We start from the raw sequence: 20,902 nt of genomic DNA on the forward strand, positions 1-20,902 counted from the left end.
CTCTGGCCCTTTCCAGTTTCCTTTGCTGGTTTATCACCTACTTTTCAACCTCTTAAGTAGAGATATTTCCCTGAGGCTCAATCCTGCTCATTGATTTCTTTTTTATGCTCCTTGGTTTTCCTCTTTGGACCTGGATTCAATTGGATTCAGAATCTTGGATACTGGATTCAGATCAGTAGACAGATCTGGTTTTGAAACCCAATTCAGACATTTGCTAGTTTTAGACACTAAAAGGCTAGTTCAGCCTTCTTAACCACTTTCTCAGTTTCCTCATTTGTAAAATGCATACTGCCTCTTCCACAGGATTAGTGTGAGGATCAAGTGAGAAAAAGGATGCAATATGTTTTTCAAATCTTAAAGTGTTGTGGAAGTATAAGTTGTTGTTCTTACTCCTTGTGAGTTTTTCTTTGTTGCTTGCCTTTGACTATATGGAGCCCATTGAAGTTGTTTCTTTTTCCATCTCTTAAGAGTGTTTTGGGGCTTGTTCTCTGGTATGTTCTCTTCTGTATTCTTTGAGTTCCGCTTCTTTATGTGTGCTTTGAATTCGGAAAGACTAGAAATTTGTTTTCTTGTTAAGCTGCTCCTGACTTTTTCTAAAACTGAATTTCTCTTTATTAAGGGCATCTCTATACTGGTGTTCAAGTTTCAAGGGAATAGAACTTGAAGTTGGCAGGCCTTAACAGGCCCTCTTAAAAACCTACATTTCCTCTTTCTTAAGGGTCTCTTCCCCACGATTGATGGGTTTTCAATTATAAAAGGGTAAATTCCTGTTTTGCCTTCAAAAGTCATCTATAGGGCGCCCTTCAGCTGCTTATTATCCTCCTACCACAGCTGTAGTCGCTTTAATCCTTTGGCAGTGATGGGCCAGCTGGCACCTCTAATAACTCCGATCTGCCCAGTGTTACCAATCCTTCCAATGGAAGGCCATTTTATATAAATTGTGAGCATAGTGGTCTTATTCCAGCTATGCAGTAAACTTGCTGGATTTGTGATCTGGAATCAGAATCTGGGTGACTACCACCAGGCTGCTTGTAGGATTTGTAGTAGATAAACCTATGCTACTGTTTCTCCGGTGATAAGTCACATTGTCTGCCTGTATTTGACTGGGATTATCACAATTCCCAGTTTCCCTAGTATGTGGATGGACACTGTTTTTATCTCTCTCAGGGGTAAAATGGTCAAACCTCTGTGCCTGGAGCAAGGGATCCTAGGCTGGAGGGAACGATTTCCACTCTCAGGGGGTATCTCAGTTGTCTCAGCTGATAAACTCTATTCTCCCTAATTGTAATCCCTTTCTTCCATCAGGTTGCTTCCTGGCTGATTGATTGTGTAATCCCTTTCTGCCATCTTATGGCTTCTTGGCTGATTGGGCATATTGGGTGTTGGCCGTCTAGGCACTCTCTGGTCACCATTGGCTCCATCATGCCCAAGTGTTTTGCCTGGGGCCCTGGGCTGGGCCCATCCCTTCCCTGAACCTGTCTACATTCTGAGGCCAATGGAAGCCTCTGTTGCATTTGGACATGGGATACTGGGTCTTGTTCTCCCACCCTGCTTCTCACTCTGCCTCTATCAACATTGAGCTTCAGATGCCCTACTTTACCACCTGAAAGCATTGCCGTTCTCTAGAAGTCCCTTGCTGGAAGGGCCCTGTCTACCATGTTGGGATCTTGGGAAGTCTGCATCATAGTCTGGCTATAAAGGCATTTGTGCCCACTGGAGCTGGCGTCTTATAACTCCTCTAAAGGAGCATCCTTGGCAGTCCTAGTATAATCCTTCTGCACACCTCATTAGCATTTTCCTTAAGTTGCCTTATTAAAACATCTGTTGTTGGTTTTCCCCATTAGTTCTTGTGATAGCAGTCTGCAAAGCGTCCCACAAAAGTCACAAGGGCCATCTGGCCCTTGCATTATTTTTAAGAGGCCTCCACCTTTATCATTTTATTGTGAATCGAATTCAGCTTTGATAGCATTAGCAGCAATTTGCTCCTTGCTACTGAATATTAACCTGTAGGCGTCTGCATATGGACCTATACCTTAAGTGGGTCATGGGATCACACATGAACAACATTTGACTATTTTGTTGGGCTTGTATCCTACAGAGCTCACTATATTCAGAAAGCCACATGTAATTTTGTCAGGTTCTAGGCATACCTTCTATAAGATTTCCAGTCATCAGGAATCAAGACTTGAAAGCAAATTCTGTAACAACATCTTAACATAAGCTGATGTAGCCCCATAATTAGTGCAGGCCTTTTAAGATCTTTAATGATTTTCATTAAAGGAGCATATTTGACTTTGTTGACCTGAGGCATTAGATGGGAATTACAGGAAACATAAGTGGTTGTAGCTCCCGGATGTCCACACCTTTTGGCCCATTAAGCCTCTTGAAAGCCTGCTCAGGTTGGTCCCCTCACTCCCCCCACTGCCCCTCCTCCCTCCATCCCGGGGTGGGTTGGTGGAGAGAGTCAATCCTTGCTCCTGGGGTGGGGCTGAACCACCTCCTGAGGGAAAGGTCACCACACCCTTGCTCACTTAAGTCTCCATGCCCTGTGGGATTGGTCTTAACTCTTCATTGTTCTTCCTCCTTAATATCATTGGCTAATTTGAGGGAGGGTGGAAGGAAGTCAAGGAGCTTTTCTTTCTTCTAGGGATTCTTAGTGCTAACTAAATACATTGATAAATAAAATGCCTCCATGGGAATTGAATGAGGACCATTTCTCTGAAATGTATGAACATCTTGTCCAACCCAGGACCAGTTATCTCGAGAGATCTGCCCTCCTCTAGATCCAGGGAGATGCAGTTTAATATACCCACAAATCTGCTATCTGTTCCCAAGTTATAATAACCCATGTATTTCTGTCACTTAATCATGCTCCATAGCACCACTCTTGGGTGGGGTTGAGGGGGGATGGAGAGTCTTTGTACATTTGTCCCATTTTAGCCAAAAAAATTACTGGTTTAGTTTTTTAAGAAAATAAGTTCCTTATTTGTCTATTAAATACTCACCCAAGTTCCTGGTCACGGAGACTTCTTCAGTCCTTGGTGCCCGTTGCGTAAATGTTAAGATCGTGTATTTTAAGATCGCAGGAGTCAGGAATTCAGGTTGGGGAAAATCGTCAGTCTTTATTCTCAGTGAAGAAGGATCGGGTGGAAGGAAATCGGCGATAGCAATTGTGCAGCTGAGTCAGAAGCTAGCTCGACCAGCAGCCACACAACCACACTTCAGTCTTGAACTCAGCCCAATCTCTCCCAGTTTGTCTTCTTCCCTCTCTGCCTCCACCCACCAAAATCGTCATTTCCTATACAACACATCAGGACTTGCAAGGAGAGTGGGCAGGGACCATTCTTAATCCAATCATGTATATTAATAGAGTATAGCCCAATTACTATCTAGCCTCATGTACTTGGGACCTCAGTGCATCAGCTCAAACCTCAGCCCATTACATCTCCTCCTTGATACTTTATCTCTCTCTCTTTTTTTTTTTTGGAACACCAGTCTCTGTTGGTTCTCCTACCAGTCACTTCTAAGATCAACATCCTGCAACCAGAAGTGTCTCCCAGGGTTGTAGTGGACTCTTCTCCATCTATACTATGTCAGTCAATGATCTTCTCAGTTCTGTCTGGTTGATTTAATTACCTTCTCTATGATTCTCAGATCTACCTATCCTCTTCCACTTTCTCTGCTGACAATCTTACACCTTCACCTGGCTTTCAGATGTCTTAAATAAGATGTACAAGAGACATCTTACAATCAATATGTCCAAAACAGAATTTATTATTTTTCTCCCTAAACCCTCCCCTTCCCTTTCATCACCCCCACTCCTCCTATACCTTCCCTTTTACTGTAGAAGATAACTGCATTCTACAAGTTCTTCAGGCTCACAAATTAGGAATTTTCCTGGATTTTTTGCTCTCTCTCACTCTTCATATCCAATCTCTAATATATTGCCAACATCTGTTGACTTTACCTTTGGAATAGCTCTTTAATAAGCCCACTTCTCTCTTCTGATCCTGCCACCCCTCTAGTGTAAGCTGTCATCACCAAAGTGCCTGGACTATTGCAATAGATTGGTGAGTCTGACTGCCTCAGATTTTTCCTCACTCCAGTTCATCTTTCATTCAACCACTAATTTTTTTTTTTAAAGCACAGGTCCAGTCCTGGCAACTCCTACCCAAATTCTAATGGTTCCCTATTGCCACCAGGATGAAATACAAATATTCTATTTGTTGTTTCAAGCCTTTTATAACTTAGCCTCTCTGGTTGTCTCCCAGGGCTGAATACTCTCCCTTCTCTATTCTGCCTACTGGCCTTTCTCACTTCCTTTAAGTAATAACTAAAAAACTATATTTTACTGGAAGTCCCCCCCAATTACTCTTAATTCTAGTGCCTTTCTTTTGTGAATTATTTCCTATTTTTACTCTATATAGTTTGTTTTGTGTGCATTTGTTTATGTTTCCTCCATTAGATTTTAATTTCCTTGAGGATAGGGACTGTCATTTGCCTCTTTTTGTATTCCCAGCTCTCTTAGCACAATTCCTGGCATATTATAGGTGCTTATTTCTTTTGATTATTTTTTAAAAGTAAGACATTATAGTGACTAATTTCATAGTGTAGCAAATTTTATAAGCTTTTGATCCCATGTTTTTTCTATTTTCTACTTTTCAAATTTTTTAGGTCTTTCTCTTTTAATTAGTTCCTTTTCTTTTGACTAACAGACTTTCCAAGAAGTAAACTTTGCAAATATTTATTAAGTACCTACTGTGTACAAGGCATTGTACTAGGGTCTCAGGATATAAAGATCAAAAATCCAAAATACTGTTTTAATCTAAAGTCTACTTTACTTAGAAAACTTTCCTTCAACATAATACTCATTTAAATTGTATCATTTATCTCTTACTCTCCATTCTCAATACTTTATCTTTAAATATTTTCCAGGTTGTCTTCTATTCTTAATAGTTTAAGAAAAAGAACTCTCAGTAGTGACTCCTTTTAAATAAATCTCATTTCCTTTTCCTTTTGACTTGCCAATTCCATTTGCTCTCTTGACTGATCCCTTCAATTGAAACTCTTTTCATTATTGATACATTTTACTCTTCTGATTGATTGATTAGAAGCCTGAAAAGCAGAGAGATCGCAGAGCTTTCCTTTATAAGGACTCAGAACTCAGTTAACTTTTCCATCAGTGGCTAAGCTTGGTTTCCCCTAACGTCATGCTCCCATGCCCTCTAATGGGTACCCTACCTCTAGTCCTCTCCCTTTCAGTTTTCTTTTCTATATTGTCTTCCCTCATTAGATTATAATTCCTTTAAGGGTAGGAACTAGTTTTCTATTGTTTGTTGTTAGGATTATTACAAGGTGCCAAGTAAGTGGAATTGAGGAGACAGTGATTAAATCTAGTTTAGCATTGATTTAATTCTATAATAAATAATGGTTTCCTAGTGATATAATGATTGGTGTGTACTCAGTGTACAGCATATAAGCAAGAAGCTCTCAGGACCAAACACAGAAGCCCACTAGAAGTTCTGAACTGCAGTCAGGATTCAGTCAAGGAGATTCACAAGCCAGAGAAAGCAGCTTAAACTCTCGGAACCAAGGAGAGAAATAGGACTCTATTAAAGCTAACCAGGCCCCAGGAAAAGAAACAAGACTTTGAAGGAGAAAATAAAAGATTTGGACTTTAACTCCTTCCTGCATTTGGGGTGATTACTCTGAACTGAAACTAAGGCTGCCTACAAGCCCCCCAAGAAACCTCCCAAAGAACATTCTATTTTAGAGAAGAATATTACAGTTTGTAGCTTCAGCACTTAGGACAGTGCTTGGCACATAGTAGGTGCTTAAAAAATGTTTATTGACTATTGTCTTCTGTGGTTTTTTCTCACTCATTTCACAGCTCTGAATATTTCTGTGCTGATTCTTCTCTTTCATATCCATTAACAGTGGACATTCCCTCAGTTTCAGTACTTAGTACTTTTGTTTGTTCTTAACACTGTTGCTGAACATTTTATTTGTTCATGTGGTTTCAACTACCATCAATAAATAGGTAATTACTAAAATGTACATCTACGCTTCTTACTCTCCCTAATTAAGTATTTATTCAATTAAAAATTTTGTTGATCTCCTTGTGTAAGTTCCATATTAAAAGCATTATGTATTTTATTAAATTGTATCTCTAAATTTTTCTATTATCTTTAATTGGATATTCTGTAATATATAAAACTACCAACTTGTTCTAAATTTATATCATTCAATTCAATGAATATTTATTAAACTTATCATCTATCAAAAACAGATATTCTCAGCATTACATGATATTTTCATCCTTAAAATTAAAAGCCTTAAATTGATTTTTATCTTTTGTCTCTCTGGTTCCCCAACCCCAGTTTTAATTCCCTGCCATTTTTTTTCTCAGTACCTTGATTCTTTTCCATTTCATAGTGCTTACAACCTTATGCTTGGAATGTTACAGCAAGCCTCTTGTTTTTCTCTCATTTCACCAAGCCATAGTTATTGAATGAATGACCACTCTGTACACAAAATTAATTGGTTCTTCATTTTTGTGCCTGATTATTAAAGAAATAGAAAGGTCTGCAGTACCTGTTCTGAAGCAAGTTACCATCCATTATTGGTAAAATATGTCTAAGAGACTTTAAGAATACTTAGCAAATTAACTTCATAGGATACAAATAACTGGTATTGTTTCCCTAAGAAGTTTTTTATAGAGAAAATCCTTTGTAAATTGTAAAGTGACATAGAAATGTACATGGTTATGCAAGTGTGGAGATGAGACTAAAATTTTAGTCTGCATTTTAGAAGTTTTCTTCGATGAGTTTTGAGGAGGAAAAAAAGGAGAAAAATGAATTGACCAAAAAAAAGTGGAGTGGACTTTCTAGGTAGGAGAAGGGAATAGGTAAATTGTGTAAAAGGCAAACCAATTTGTACTGGGCAATAAAAATTATGGAAAGGAAGCAAAAAGAAAAGAAAGGGAAAACTTCAAACATTTAAAGTTCTAAAATTTTAAGATACATGCTGCCAGGTGGCAGCAAGGCAGGACCTGCTATAGTGGATGTGTGATGTTTGTCATCAAGAATTTCTGAAATACCAGGCAACACCCTACAAGGGAGTGTAAAGACTGGGAGTGTCAGCAAAGATTAGTTTGGAGAATTGGTACACATACCCCATCTTTAGTTCTAGACTATCTAATAAAATGATCTATATTAAATCAACAGCATTACTTGGATATAGACCAGTCAAGTGACAGATACCCTTATACAGCTGTTTGACCAGGTGGGAATTCATAAGACGATCCTTGGTGCTCAGAGCATCAGGAACTTTTTCACTATCTCACTTCAACATAAAATGCTCCTGGCATTTTAGAGTTAGAGTTCCTGCAAGTCTGTACTAGATAAAATGGTGCCTAGAGGCTGGTGATAAAAAGACCTGTCTGCTCAAGTAGGGTAGAGTTGTGATCTTGGTCTTTAATATTTCCTTTCCTTGCAGATTGATCAAGAAGAAGTATAATACTTATACCATGCTAAAAGCTCAGGTGGCTAACAATTTTTATATCAGTAGTTTCAAAGAAGAGGTGAGTTGAAGGAAATTGTCTCCTAGAACAGGAATGAACAAACTAAAGCCTAAGAGCCAAAAACAACCTATCCCCTCATTCTTGTTCAGCCAGGAGTTCTAGAATGATTTTTGCATTTTAAAATGCAATAAAACTTTATTTAAAAACACAAAAACCATTCTTAACTCATGAAGCACAATTGCACAGCCTGCCATAATTTGCTGTCTCTGGTCTTTACTCTTGTCTAGAAGAGATTTATAAAGACTCTTGAGAACATATAAAACGTGATTAGATCATAAAGGGTACACAAATGTAAGAGTTGGGTGGGCTTTATAACAAAATTAAGAGTAACCTAGAGTAGTTGGAACCAGTGTTCCTCTCAAGTAGGGAATTGGCATTGAAAAGGCTATCCGGGATTATGATTGCACTTTGTGCAGGTGCATACATTACATAAAGCTCAGTATTCAAATCCGTTTTTGTACATAAAGAAAACTTATAAGCCTGTTTTGTTTGAATGTGTCTTGACTTGTCAGAAGCCTTTTGACAGGCTGCCTCATCTATGAACATGGTGGATCTGTCTGTGTTTCATCTGGTATCTGTGCTTGGGATTCCCCTTTAAGCATCAGTCATCATTCAGATTCCATTTCACACTTATCCTACCTAGCTCATGTTGTCCACAAAATGAATTTAGCACTCCTTATTCTGACACTAATTTGACAGAAATCACTTCTAATTTATTATCATCCTGCTCATTCTTACATAAAATTAATGTTTGCCCCAATTTTTTTCCCTTTTGGATGCTGAAAATTGACTGACAAATTTTTCTAAATAGAACTCCCCTAGATAACATCCCTTATGAAAAACAGATTTAATGTTTTTCTACTAAAAAGAAGATGCAAACTTGCTGCTGTGTTTTTGTTTCTTTGAAAGATTCCAAAGAAGAAGCATTATACTTTTTATTGTAAAAGTGAGACATTGTTATCTGTGAACTATTTAAAAGACAAGATCACACTTATCTGAAGCACTAGAATGAAGTAAATATTAAATAATGGTACTTTCTCTAGAGGTGATGGGCAAGTAACATCATTATAGTGGATTAAATCCCACTGGATATAGAGTATTAGACCCTCATAATTTTAAGCTGTGTGTAGGATGTGTTAACTAAAGCCTTTCATAATTCTCATCCTAGTAATTGTATCCCCTATGTATCTAAATAGTTATACAGTTATAGAATCGATATATGGCATTGCATTATGCAAAGTCATGCAATAAAAACCTCAGTGCCTATGGGGAAGGTGGGGCTAGGGACACAATACTTAAAACCTTCATCAATGAGCTACATGTTTAACAAAGATAGGAATTTAATAAAAAATGATAGCATTATTTTGTATATGTTAAATAGTTAATAAAATAAATATTACAGTAAGTAGTGTCAGATTCTAAAGCCACCAGTCTTCTATAGCCTCAAGTTACTGCTTTCCTTCATCCTGAGTCCCTTTTACCCCAGGAGCAGAGCTCAACCATAAAAGTAAAAGAAGAGGAAATATAAAAGAAAAGGCGCAAGAAACAGAAAAGAACCTTGACCATAGAAAGCTACTCTGGTGACAGGGCAGACTAAAATACTCAGATGAGGACAGAATGTCCACAGAAGAAATGTCAAAGAGTGAGATAAATTGGTCTCGGGCCCAAAGAGGTTTCTTGGAAATGTTTATAAAAGACTTTAAAAGGCAAATAAGAAAGGTAGAAGAAAAAATAAGAAAGGAAATGTGAGTTTTGCATGAGAGAGTCAACAACTTAGAAAAGGAAAGAAAAAAATTGAAGAAAACAACTTCTTAAAAAATTACAGTTGGCCAAAAAAGATGAGTTAGAGTGAGAATGACTAGACTACAGACAAGGCTTAGGAGGCATAAAGTGTGCAGAAAGAAAGATAGAAAGATGGATGACATGGGAAGAAAAAACAAATTTCTGAGTCACCAACTGAGGAAATGAAATATTCATGAGTGATAAGATGCGACCCAAGCTGTGACCAGCCCTATGAATGAGTGGAATGAAGGGGGCAGATGATGGAAGATGAAAATATTGATGAAAAGCAGGAGTAATTGAAGGGGCATCAACATAAATTGAAGCCCTCAAATGTAAGAACTAGGATCAGTGTACAGAGGAAGACTATAATCTAGGTGCTAAATACCTGAGGCAAGAGGGAGAATGATAAGGCTAGTAAAGAATCATGTTCTAGATAAAATAATATATCTAGATAGAGTGGACTTCAGAGAGTAGTAGTTGTTAAGTATTAATACAATAGGGAGGATCTGGGACAGTAATGAACAAGAAACTTGCCTTCTCTTCTCTTATGTTTCAATGTGTCTGGAGAGCCTATGCAAGTGATTTCATCATTGGTAGCAGTGTGGCACAATGAAAAAAACACTAGTACAACTTGAAGTTAGGAAGTTAGTTGTTTCTCAGTTGTATCCAATTTTTCCTGATCCCATTTGGGGATTTCATGGCAAAGATACTAGAGTGCTTTACCATTTTCTTCTTCAGCCCATAACTTGCCCAGGGTTATATAGATTGTAAGTATCTGAGGCCAGATGAATATTCCTAATTTCAAGCTCAGCACTCTATTCACTGAACCACTTAGCTGCTCCAACAAGACCCGAGTTCAAATCCAGCCTCAGACATTTATTAGCTATATAACTTTGGGCAAATTACTTAACTGCTCTCTGCCTCAGTTTTTTGATCTGTAAAATGGGGATAATAATAGCACATATCTTGCAGGATTGTTGCAAGTATCAGAAATAATATTTATAAATCATGTAGCATAGGTCCTGGCATATAGTAAGTCCTTAATAAACACTTGTTCCCTTTCATTTTTGCTTATAATAGGTATTATTAATACAATGATAACAGCTACACACTTATGTAGTACTTTAAGGTTTACAAGTCACTTTACTAATATTTTATCCTTACAACAATTGTGGGAGGCAGGTACTATATTGTTTGGCTAATACCTTGAAATTATTGAAATTTATTTCTAAAATTGTAGCAAAAACAAAGTATTGCTAAAATTAATAATTACTAACATGTCCTTAAATGGATAACTTCCTCTATTCTTAAGTGAGTTATATTTGTGAATGTAGATACTTAGCTAAACTAAATAGCCCAGGCAAAATTATTTCTCTAACAGATCTTGTTAGAGAACTTTGAGAGCTCTTTGATTCCTAAACAGATATGTGTGTATACTTTGTTATACCAATATATAGCCTATACTCCAGCAAGAGCTTGACTAAGCTACTCATAGGAGATCTTTCAATAAAATTTAAATTTACCTCTTCTGTCTCCAGGGAATCTTTGAATCAGGTCAAAAGAAGATGAAAGGTACCTCTGCTTAGGCTGGCATATTGTATTAGTCTGAAATGTAATGCGGCTTTCCTGAATGGTATGGGAGACAGGGAGAAATTGAGCGAGGGAAACTGGATGAAGAATCTGAACAATTTTATAGCTTCTCTTTAAGTAGGAGCTTCAGAGTATGGATTATCTTGTAAGAAATGTGAATTCCTAGATCATGTAATCATCTCAATATTCAAAATGTAAGTATAAGCTTAAATTCCAAAACCAAATAGAAATAATTATTTTATAAACTACCATTTGAGATTATTTCACTACCACACTTCAGTAGCGTTCGATGTACTATACTTCTGTCTATTATTAATAAAAGCAAATTAGATAAGAAAGTTAAACAAACTGAAAGCAGTTTTGTTTTGGATTCTTTTGAGGAAATAAATGTTCTGGTAGTGCATTTGACTATACCACAAACCCACTATATTTCTTAATTATATAGGTTAGAAAGGCAGGAGAAGAGATGGGAAGGGCTTGAAAATGAAGATGAAAAACTCAAACTTTATATGGAAGAAGCAGGAGAAACAAGTTGAGAACAAATGGAAAGAAATTATTTTGACTGCAGCAATATGAATGGGGAGAGGAGGTTTGTACACAACCATTAATCTGGCTCAGGAATGCCCAAGACCTGGGAGAACATAAATGGGGCATTATTATCAATCATTGGTAAAAGTTAGTCTAATCCTAATCTTAATTTTACTTGTCTAGACATCTAGATGCTTTTAAAAGATTAAGATACTCAATACTCTTAAATTGCTTATTTTCCTGAAATTTAAATATGAAAGAGGAAATAAGAATCTACATTTTAAGCAACATTCCCTTACTAAGATAAAAAGCTGATCATCTGAATGAGATTAATGACTAACTTTCATGCTTTAACTGCCCATTTATAATATAACTTGTGGAATTCTTTGGTACTAACTTAAATAAAGATAGTCTTCTTTCTTTAGCAGATAAGCTCCTTGAAAATGATAAAAAATAAAGTCTCTTTTATTATTAATAAGGTAAATACTGTTATGAAGATAAATGTGAGGAATCATCATACATCCTCACATTTATATAGTGCTTCATTTTCATATGGAGAAAAATGTGAGAGTCAGAAGAGTAGGATTCCTTCTCTAATGTGCCATTAACTCACTGATAACATCATGGGCAAATAAATTAAATTCTTTAGGCCTTAGTTTCCTCATCTATAAAATAGAAAAGTTGAATCTGAAGATTTCTAAAATTTTATATGCCTATGATTTGTTGTGATATGACGTATACCAAAGAGTGTAGCTTTTTGATAGCCTAGCTCTGGTGCAAATTGTTGCTCCTTAAAAAAAAACCAAAAAAATAAAAACTTACCTGTTTGGATTAAAAAAACATTATGACAGATACTAACAAAAATGAATATTTTCATATACAAAGAGGAATAAAAAAGGATATATATGAAACTGTGAATCTATTGCACATAGACTGGATTTTTTTTAAAGTTTTAAATTAAATTTAACAATAACTTAAGCCTGTTACTATTTCACATTTATATGTATTCTTGTACTAGATTTGGTTCTATAAATGTGTTGATTTAGTTGTTTCTTTTTTCTTTTCATCCTTTATAATAATATCACAAAGCAAATTTATTTTTTTGAAGTTGCTATTTCAGTATTTACATGTTTTTTTTTTTTTGGTTTATTTTGCATTTCTCCAAGATATCTTAAAACATTTTGCATATATTTAAATTAGTCTATGAAAGTAATGAGCATTCACCCATGAACCAAAAGTTTTAACAACAAAAAATTTTTTGTATATTTTAATATGTGCTTATATGTTTGTACATATGCATATGTTGTGTTTATAGAGTATTTCTTTTAAAAAAAATTTTTTTATGGAGTTCATTGTATTCTCAAAGCCATGTATTGAAGGGCAAGGAGCTAGAAAGAAGTGGGAATAGAAATGAAATTATTTCAGCATTTTAGTAACAAAACTATATAAATGGAATCCAAAAATATTCTTTCTCCTATACCAAATTTGCCAACCATAAAATTCTAATGAATTTGGAAGGCTAAATTTTCATTATACCTTAGTGGGGAAAGTTCAGGATTCAATAACTGAAAACTAACTAAAAAAATAAAAGTATAAGGAAATTAACTTAAGCACCAGCTATATACAAAGCATTATACAAAGTGCTGACAGATATACAAGGATAAATAAAATCATTCCTGCCTGCATGGACCCTAGAGTCTAACAGGAGAGCATAGAGAACCATAATGCAAAATAAAATACTAGAAATATAAAGAACATCCTATAAGAGCTCCAAGAATAGAGCTGAAAGATCAGGAAAAGTTTCATAAATTATAGATGTGTGAGGTAGTTTAGTTAGCTCTACTGAAGAAATTAAATGGATAGATTTGTTAGCAAAGATAAAGAATATTCCGGTTGTAGGATGTGGCATTATCAACACAGAACTGGGGAAGTGTTAGTCTGACTAAAGCATAAGATCATAAGATTTAAAATACTGGAAAGTGACCTTAATAATCATCTCTTTTAACCTCTCACCTTTTATAGATGAAACAGATGTGCTTGTCCAGGGTCACACAGATAGAAAATAACACAACCAGTTCCCCCAACTCCAAACCTAGTAAAGCACTCTTTCTTCTACATAGCAACTTCTACATTAGGGCTTCTTAAATGTTTTCTACTTGTGATCTCTTTTTGCCTGAGAAATTTTTATGTGATAGATATATATGTATATAAAATAAGCATACAAATCAAATATTTACTGATAATTATAATTTTAAAAATCCCACATTCAGTTATGAGACTCCCTTTGAGGTTGCAAATCGCAGTTTAAGAAGCTGAGTTATATACCATCCTATTGCTCATATAGTACATGAAGGAGAAAAATATGAGGTAAAGCAGAAAGGTACCTTGAGAACCAGACTGTTAGCATGTGATTGTTTAATGAGTAGTAGTAGACTTTTAAGTGGTATGAATTCATAGTAGGGAGTAAGCACTGAGGAAAATCTTCTTAGGTGGGCCTCAAATTGGCCCTTCCAGGGCATGCAAGAGGAGGGAAAATGGCATTCCAGTTTGGGGATAGTGATGATAAGATTTGGGAATCAATTAGGATTGAGGACAGGAAGTGGAACTTTAAAGAAAACTGCCAAGAACTGTGTAAAATCACAGAAGTTAAGGAAAGGAAAGGGGACAGTATTGATATAGGGTGTCAAATACTGTGGAGAAATTTAGGTGAATGAACATCAGCTATAACTTTTCTAGTGCAAAAAACACTTTACATCTGGGAGAAAAACTTAAAGATGGGGATTATGTCCTTAAAATATGACCCTGACATCCAGTGACTAAATTGTTCCTTGACATGAAAAAGAAACTACTACTTCTCTCCCTCCTATCAAGTGAAAAGTGTAGGTTACTACCCTGAATTAGAATCTTGGAAATAGAATCTCTAGATAATCAGCTGAAAGCAAAAAGAAGGAGTCAAAACCCTTAGCTATAGGAAAATTCAGGAGATTGCTTTAAAGAGTCAGATACGCTTTAAAGAGTCAGATACACTTTCACTGGAGCCTTGTCTTCAGTTAAATATTTAACTTTTTATTCCTAAACTAGGAATAAAGTTTCATTAAATACAAACATGTGTCCCATAGCTTTTACTTAAAGCTTAGATTTTCAGTAGGTGGTATACTATATAAGTATATAAGTATACTAGAATAGTGATAGAACCAGAAAAGAACTTAGATTTAAATGTACAACATTTTTATTTCCTCTCAAAATACATTTTTAACAAAAACATTTGTAATTTGTGACATTATTGGCACTTCTTTTTCCCTTGAGATATATGAATTTTAAAAGTTTACATTCTAAGTTGATTGGGAACATAGCATTTATTGGAGGTCAGTTAGAAATTATAACTGTGGTACAGAAACTTGCTTTATGATCATCTTTTCAAGAAATGTGCTGTTCTGTAAAGTGAGGTATACTTCTTTGTGTCTCTCCTTGAAGCACCAGGATTTAATAACAAATTACTTTGCAGTATACTCCTTTTGTGAGGTGAAAGTAGAATAACTCCTTAAAACAAAGTTGAGGTAACTGTTAAACTGAAAGAAGGAGGGAAGAGTTCTGTACTCTGTTACCAAATGACTGATGGTGGTTTTCTTGAAAAGTTGATCTGGCTGTGAGCAAAAGGACTTCATGGGATCTCTTTGGTCATTCTGGATTTTATGGAGTAAGTCTATCAGGAACTATGCTGTGTGGTCCATCAAATAATATTGGTAGTATGGGGGTTTTCAGGTGTTTATTGGTGCTTCCTCCCAAAATAATCAAATTCCCCTAGAGTGGAGCTTTGACCTCTCCTGTGTTACTATTAGGGAAGTCATTTGTCTGAGAAATGGTTACCCTTTCAAGTGTGCACTATTCACTATACACTGGCATTAATTTAGACAGTTTGGGAAGCTACAAATTAACTTGTCTAGTTTTCTCCATAGGACATTATGGGAATAATGTCCTTTCTAGGGGACAAGAATTCAAGAGGCCTGAATTTTGAGTCATTTGCCAAGCAGAGTGACCTTGTGCAAAACTTTACTTTTATAGACCCTAGTTTTGCTCATCTGTATGATGAAGAGGTTGGATGAGATGACCTCTGAGTTTCCTTCTAATTCGTATATTTCATGGTTCTATATGGAGGAGCTATTCTTGTGTGAAATGCTTTACAACAATCCTCTTAATTATATTCTAATTTCAATTAGTTGAGTGAGCAATCTTTTCCTTTTACAATTAGGTTAAATATCTTAGCTAAATTGTCTAAAGCACAATTATCCTGCTCTTATTTTGAAAGATAGTGAAAATAGTTAAAAGTATTCACTACATAGGCATTTAGACTATACTGGCATTTTCATGGGTAGAATTGTATGCTCTGTAGACCAAAATGAGGAAACTATTTTATAGATAGTTTCATTCTATAGGGATGAGTGTTCTGTAAGATTAATATTTAAGTTTTCCTTATAAGTATTTGTAATTTTTTTTCTTGATAACATTTGTTTTCTGTACAAGAATGTGATAAATAATATTGCTTAAACTGATATGAACTTGAAGGGGAAAGGAAAAAAATGTTTCAATATGTCTTGAATGTTCAATACAGGTTCCTCTTGAATTTTAATCCATTGATCTGGGACTTTACTTCTTTTTCTTTAGGTTGCAAACATGTAAAAGGTATTCTGTTATATGGTCCCCCGGGCTGTGGTAAGACCCTTTTGGCTCGACAGATTGGCAAAATGCTGAATGCAAGAGAACCCAAAGTCGTCAATGGGCCAGAAATTCTTAACAAATATGTTGGAGAATCAGAGGCGAATATCCGTAAACTCTTTGCTGATGCTGAAGAAGAGCAGAGGAGGGTAATGTAAACATAAAATGATAGGAATTATTATTACAAAATTAATAAAAAGCCTAGTTGTGACTTAGAATGAAAAGGAAAATTAAGATATATGATGGGGAAACTATTATTTTATAGTATTTATATTTTGATATAGCACACAAATAATATTTATTTAGTCCATAATTTACAGATAGCTTTATCTCTTAGACAGTAAGGCTATTTCCATTATATGGAAAGAGAGGTATTCATGTCCTTGACCACTGAACAATCACAATCCAAACACAGATGATTACATGTGAGTAAAGGTGTCACAGGGACACATTATAGTTTGATACTTTACTGGCCTGAATGTATATAATAACCTTTAAAATATGAAAAATCTAGCTTGTGAGGATGTGTACACACATATTTACATATGTATGCATTAAGGATCACATGTAGGAATTTGATTACATGAAAGTGAGCTGAATCATCAGTATAATGGCAAGTATTGGACTGAGTTCAAAGAAAAAGGTGATTCTGAACTTAAAAATAAAGTTTAAAATAAATAACACTTCATCCGCTGACCTATATTAATTTCATTTATTTTTCTTCACCATTTTGATAAGAATTTGATAACTTCATTAAGATTAAGATACTTAAGAATAAAATAACTTGTTACTATTCTCATAAAACTTAAAATGTTTGAGAACCAGCATCATAATAGACATTTTAGTTTATGTATGATGACCATTAGAGAGCTGTTGTTCCTTTCGTGGGGCCTATGTCATTTCTAGACCTCAAGATGAGGTCACCCCCTACAGATATGAGTTCAAACAGGCATCAGCTTTGGTGGACTATGATACAAGTACTAACCAATTAAGGTTAAATTCTTAATTCCACAGTTTAGTCAACTTAAATTCCCTGAACCAATAAGATTTTTATTTAATTTTTTTTTAACATTTCAAGTACTATGTGTTTGTTATTGCTGCTGTTTTATGGAGTGGGAAAATAACTCAAAGAAGCATTTTATAAAATCAAAATTATGAATATTTCCATTTGGTTATAGGAGGACTTTCTTGTGCTGTGTCTAAATTCATATATAAATAAATGTGAGAATACAACTGTTAAAACTGGTCAATTATTTTTATTTTTAAAATTTTCATAAATTTTACAAAGAAGATTAAAAAGTAGTTCATATTGACTTTTTACTACTTATAGATTTTATAAAAATATGCTGCATATTGGTTTTTTGTTTTGTTTTGTTTTGTTTATTTTCTTTTGTTTTGTTTTTGTTGAGGCAATTGGGGTTAAGTGACTTGCCCAGAGTCACACAGCTAGGAAGTGTTAAGTGTCTGAATCCAGATTTGAACTCAGATCCTCCTGACTTAGGGGCTGGTACTGTATCCACTGTGCCATCTAGCTCCCCAAATATGCTGCATATTGAACATGAAAGTTCCAACACTGCCTTATTTTTATCCACTTCTGAACTTCCTTTTGCTATCTATTTTGTGTTTGTTTTATTTTTAAATATTTCCACATTAGTTATGTTGTGAAAGAAGCAGCAGAACAAAAAAGAAAAAAAGCAACAAAAAAGGAAAATATTTATTTTGTATTTTAAATAATTCATTGATCCTCCTTTTCTACTATCACTGTCACTCCTCACGATCCCCTTTGATATTTTCCCCCACCCAAAAAAAATCCTCTCTTATAATAAATAAGTATAGTTGTGCAAAGCATACCTTGCCCACATCTCAAAATACAGCTTCATTTTGTAATTCTAGTCTTTTACCTCTCTCATTGATTTTGTAATTCTAATCTTTTACTTCTCTCCAAGGAAGTCTTCAAAAGTTACAATTGATCATTGCATTGATAAGAATTCTTAAATTTTTCTACAGTTGTTTCTCTTTACTATATTATAGTTAAATTATATAAAATATTCTCTTGGTTCAATACACTTTATTCCACATTGATTAGTACAAATCCAACTATGATTTTTTGTCCCTTTCATTATTCCTTATAGTATAGTAAATATTCCATTATATTTATATATCATTATTTGAAAATCTGTTTCACAACTGCTGAGTGCCTACTTTCTTTCCAGTTCTTTGTTACAATAGAAAAGTGATGGTATAAGTTTTTTAATTTATATGGGTCCTGGTAAAGGATTTTTAGATAAAAATTAATCATAAGCATTCTTTTCAAATACGACTTCTCTCATCCTATACATTCAGAAATAGCTCAACATACCCAGCTATTGACTCCATGCAGTAGGTTGGGGGCAGGGCAGTGTTAACAGAATAAAGAAAAGCGTCACCTCTGTGATTCTTGACAGTCTAGGCTGAAGGAGATGAAGAATCGCAAATAGGTCATCCTGGCTAAATATAGAACAGTCTCTTCAGAAGGCTGTTGCCAGGGGCTGAATAGCATCAGATTTGTTTCTATGGGAAAAGATTTTTCAAATGGCAAGAAGAGAGCTAGAAGCTAGTGGATTGAACAGGATAGTCTTATAAGGATTTAAACCTTTTAGAAATGGCTTTATTGATGATTCAACTATATTAATCTGTGAACATTAATTTTGACATCTTTCTAACCTAATTCCTAGTGTGTTGTAATAAATACTATATCTATGAACTTGCCTTCTTTTGGAGTAACACACCTGTAAAAATAGAAGTTACATTGACTTCTTGGAAGAAGCATTCTGATGACAAGTCATAAGATTAGCAGGGTACTGAAAAGGTCATAATTGTAATGAATTATATTCACAGCAGATTGCCAGGGTGATAGTTTATTTGAACATAGTGTTCTCATTGTCTTTGGCTTCACGGTAAACCCAGATAATTTTTGAGGTCGGATTGAGAAGGAAGCCATGATTCTAGTGGTAACATAAGGTACATTGAAAAAAAAAAATTAGACATACCTCCTTTTTTTGTGCTGTGCAAAATAGACAATATTGATGAAAGACAATTAATGATATCTTTCTCTGCTTTTATGAACATAAATTTTAATGTTAACTTATGAAAGTTTTTAATTTGTAGAAAATTTTAACGTTTCCTATATAACAAATACAGAATTCTCACTAAGCATTTCAGAGCTCCCTGTCAGCTAGATCTACTCTGGCATTATTCTATAATATATATAAACATACCCCACATTTGTTAGTAAAATCTATTAGTCATCTATGGATCCCAGTTGTCTCTGAACCGTCACTCAAGTGGTTCCACATATCTTTTTCCATTAAATTAAGTCTCTTCCATCCATTTAGTTTTAGTTTATATTCCACATAATTATTCATAGAATCTGAGACAATCCTAAATCCCATTACATTTATCCAGATCCTGAAGCTCTTATTTAATTTTTTTGTGCTTTAAAAAATATTTATATTGATTAAAATAGTTATATTTTTTTCTTCTTTAGATTGTTAGCTATATAAGGTCAGTATATACTAAGATTGCTTATTACATGTCCATCAGTAGTCAAGAGAGTAGATTGGTTATTTTTGTAATATTTAAGTGATAATGTATAACTTGTTTTTATTTCTACCCCAAAAGCTTGGAGCTAACAGTGGTTTGCATATCATCATCTTTGATGAAATTGATGCCATCTGTAAGCAGAGAGGGAGCATGGCTGGAAGTACAGGAGTTCATGACACTGTTGTCAACCAACTGTTGTCAAAAATTGATGGTGTAGAGCAACTGAATAACATCTTAGTCATTGGTATGTTAAAAAAAAATATTATAGAAACATGCATTGGGTAGGCTATAAGTTGAGATGGTGAGTGAGTGCATGCGTGTGTATGTATAAATAAAAAAATCTTCATTTGTTTAAAAGTGCTAAACATCCTTGAAAACTTTGTTGATTTTGTTGATGTCTAATATTAATGGGAATATAAGGAATGGAAATTTAGTTCTGGGTAGAATTGTATTAAGCAAGTAGCCACCCTTAGGACTGATTTGTATAGTTTTAAGGGAGATGATAGAACAAATCTTCTCTGGGAACACTTGAAACATTGAAAAAGTCTTAAGTGAAAAACAGAAGATCAAAATAATAATAATCGTGCATTGGCTTCTACAGGATATAGTAAAGGGGTAAGGTATCCCATGTACTTGCTCTGAAATGAGGAGAGTCCCTAGAATTAGCACTGTTAGTTTAGAAATTGCTTTGTGGAGTTTTGTGGAATTAATTGTGGGGTGTAGAATTGGTTTTAAACATCTCTAGATTTCTGCTATTGGTTCTTTTTTGGTTGTATCACTATTTTAAACTGTAATCACTTGACAGAGTGCTCAAGACTTTTAAAATTTTTAGTTGACATTTATAAAATATACCTTTCACTTTTCAAGAGAACATAGTTCTTAAGGCATTAGGAAAAGAATCTGTATGTTAACTTCACATCTCTGGTAACTTATCTGTACATTTATTTTAACTTATGTACCCAGGAATGACCAACAGACCTGATCTGATAGATGAGGCTCTTCTGAGACCTGGTAGACTGGAGGTTAAAATGGAAATAGGTAAGTAGACCCATCATTAATGATTGGTTTCTAGATCATTAGTAGTAGTAATTCAGTATTCTCTATTATTGCTTAATATGTTAGTAG

At 34.8% G+C, this 20,902-nt stretch overlaps 1 protein-coding gene across 1 annotated transcript in view; it reads left to right on the plus strand.

Annotated features, from left to right (window-relative positions):
• The window catches only part of NSF (N-ethylmaleimide sensitive factor, vesicle fusing ATPase), a 199,771-nt gene that overhangs the window by 77,102 nt on the left and 101,767 nt on the right, over positions 1-20,902 (plus strand). Inside the window, exons 10-12 of the mRNA XM_031968650.1 lie at positions 16,145-16,344; positions 19,856-20,021; positions 20,741-20,815. Coding sequence (XP_031824510.1) covers positions 16,145-16,344; positions 19,856-20,021; positions 20,741-20,815 — 441 coding nt within the window. The remainder of the gene's footprint in view (positions 1-16,144; positions 16,345-19,855; positions 20,022-20,740; positions 20,816-20,902) is intronic.

This window comes from Sarcophilus harrisii, chromosome 4 (genome assembly GCF_902635505.1).
Source record: "Sarcophilus harrisii chromosome 4, mSarHar1.11, whole genome shotgun sequence".
In the NCBI taxonomy this organism is placed as follows: Eukaryota; Metazoa; Chordata; class Mammalia; order Dasyuromorphia; family Dasyuridae; genus Sarcophilus; species Sarcophilus harrisii.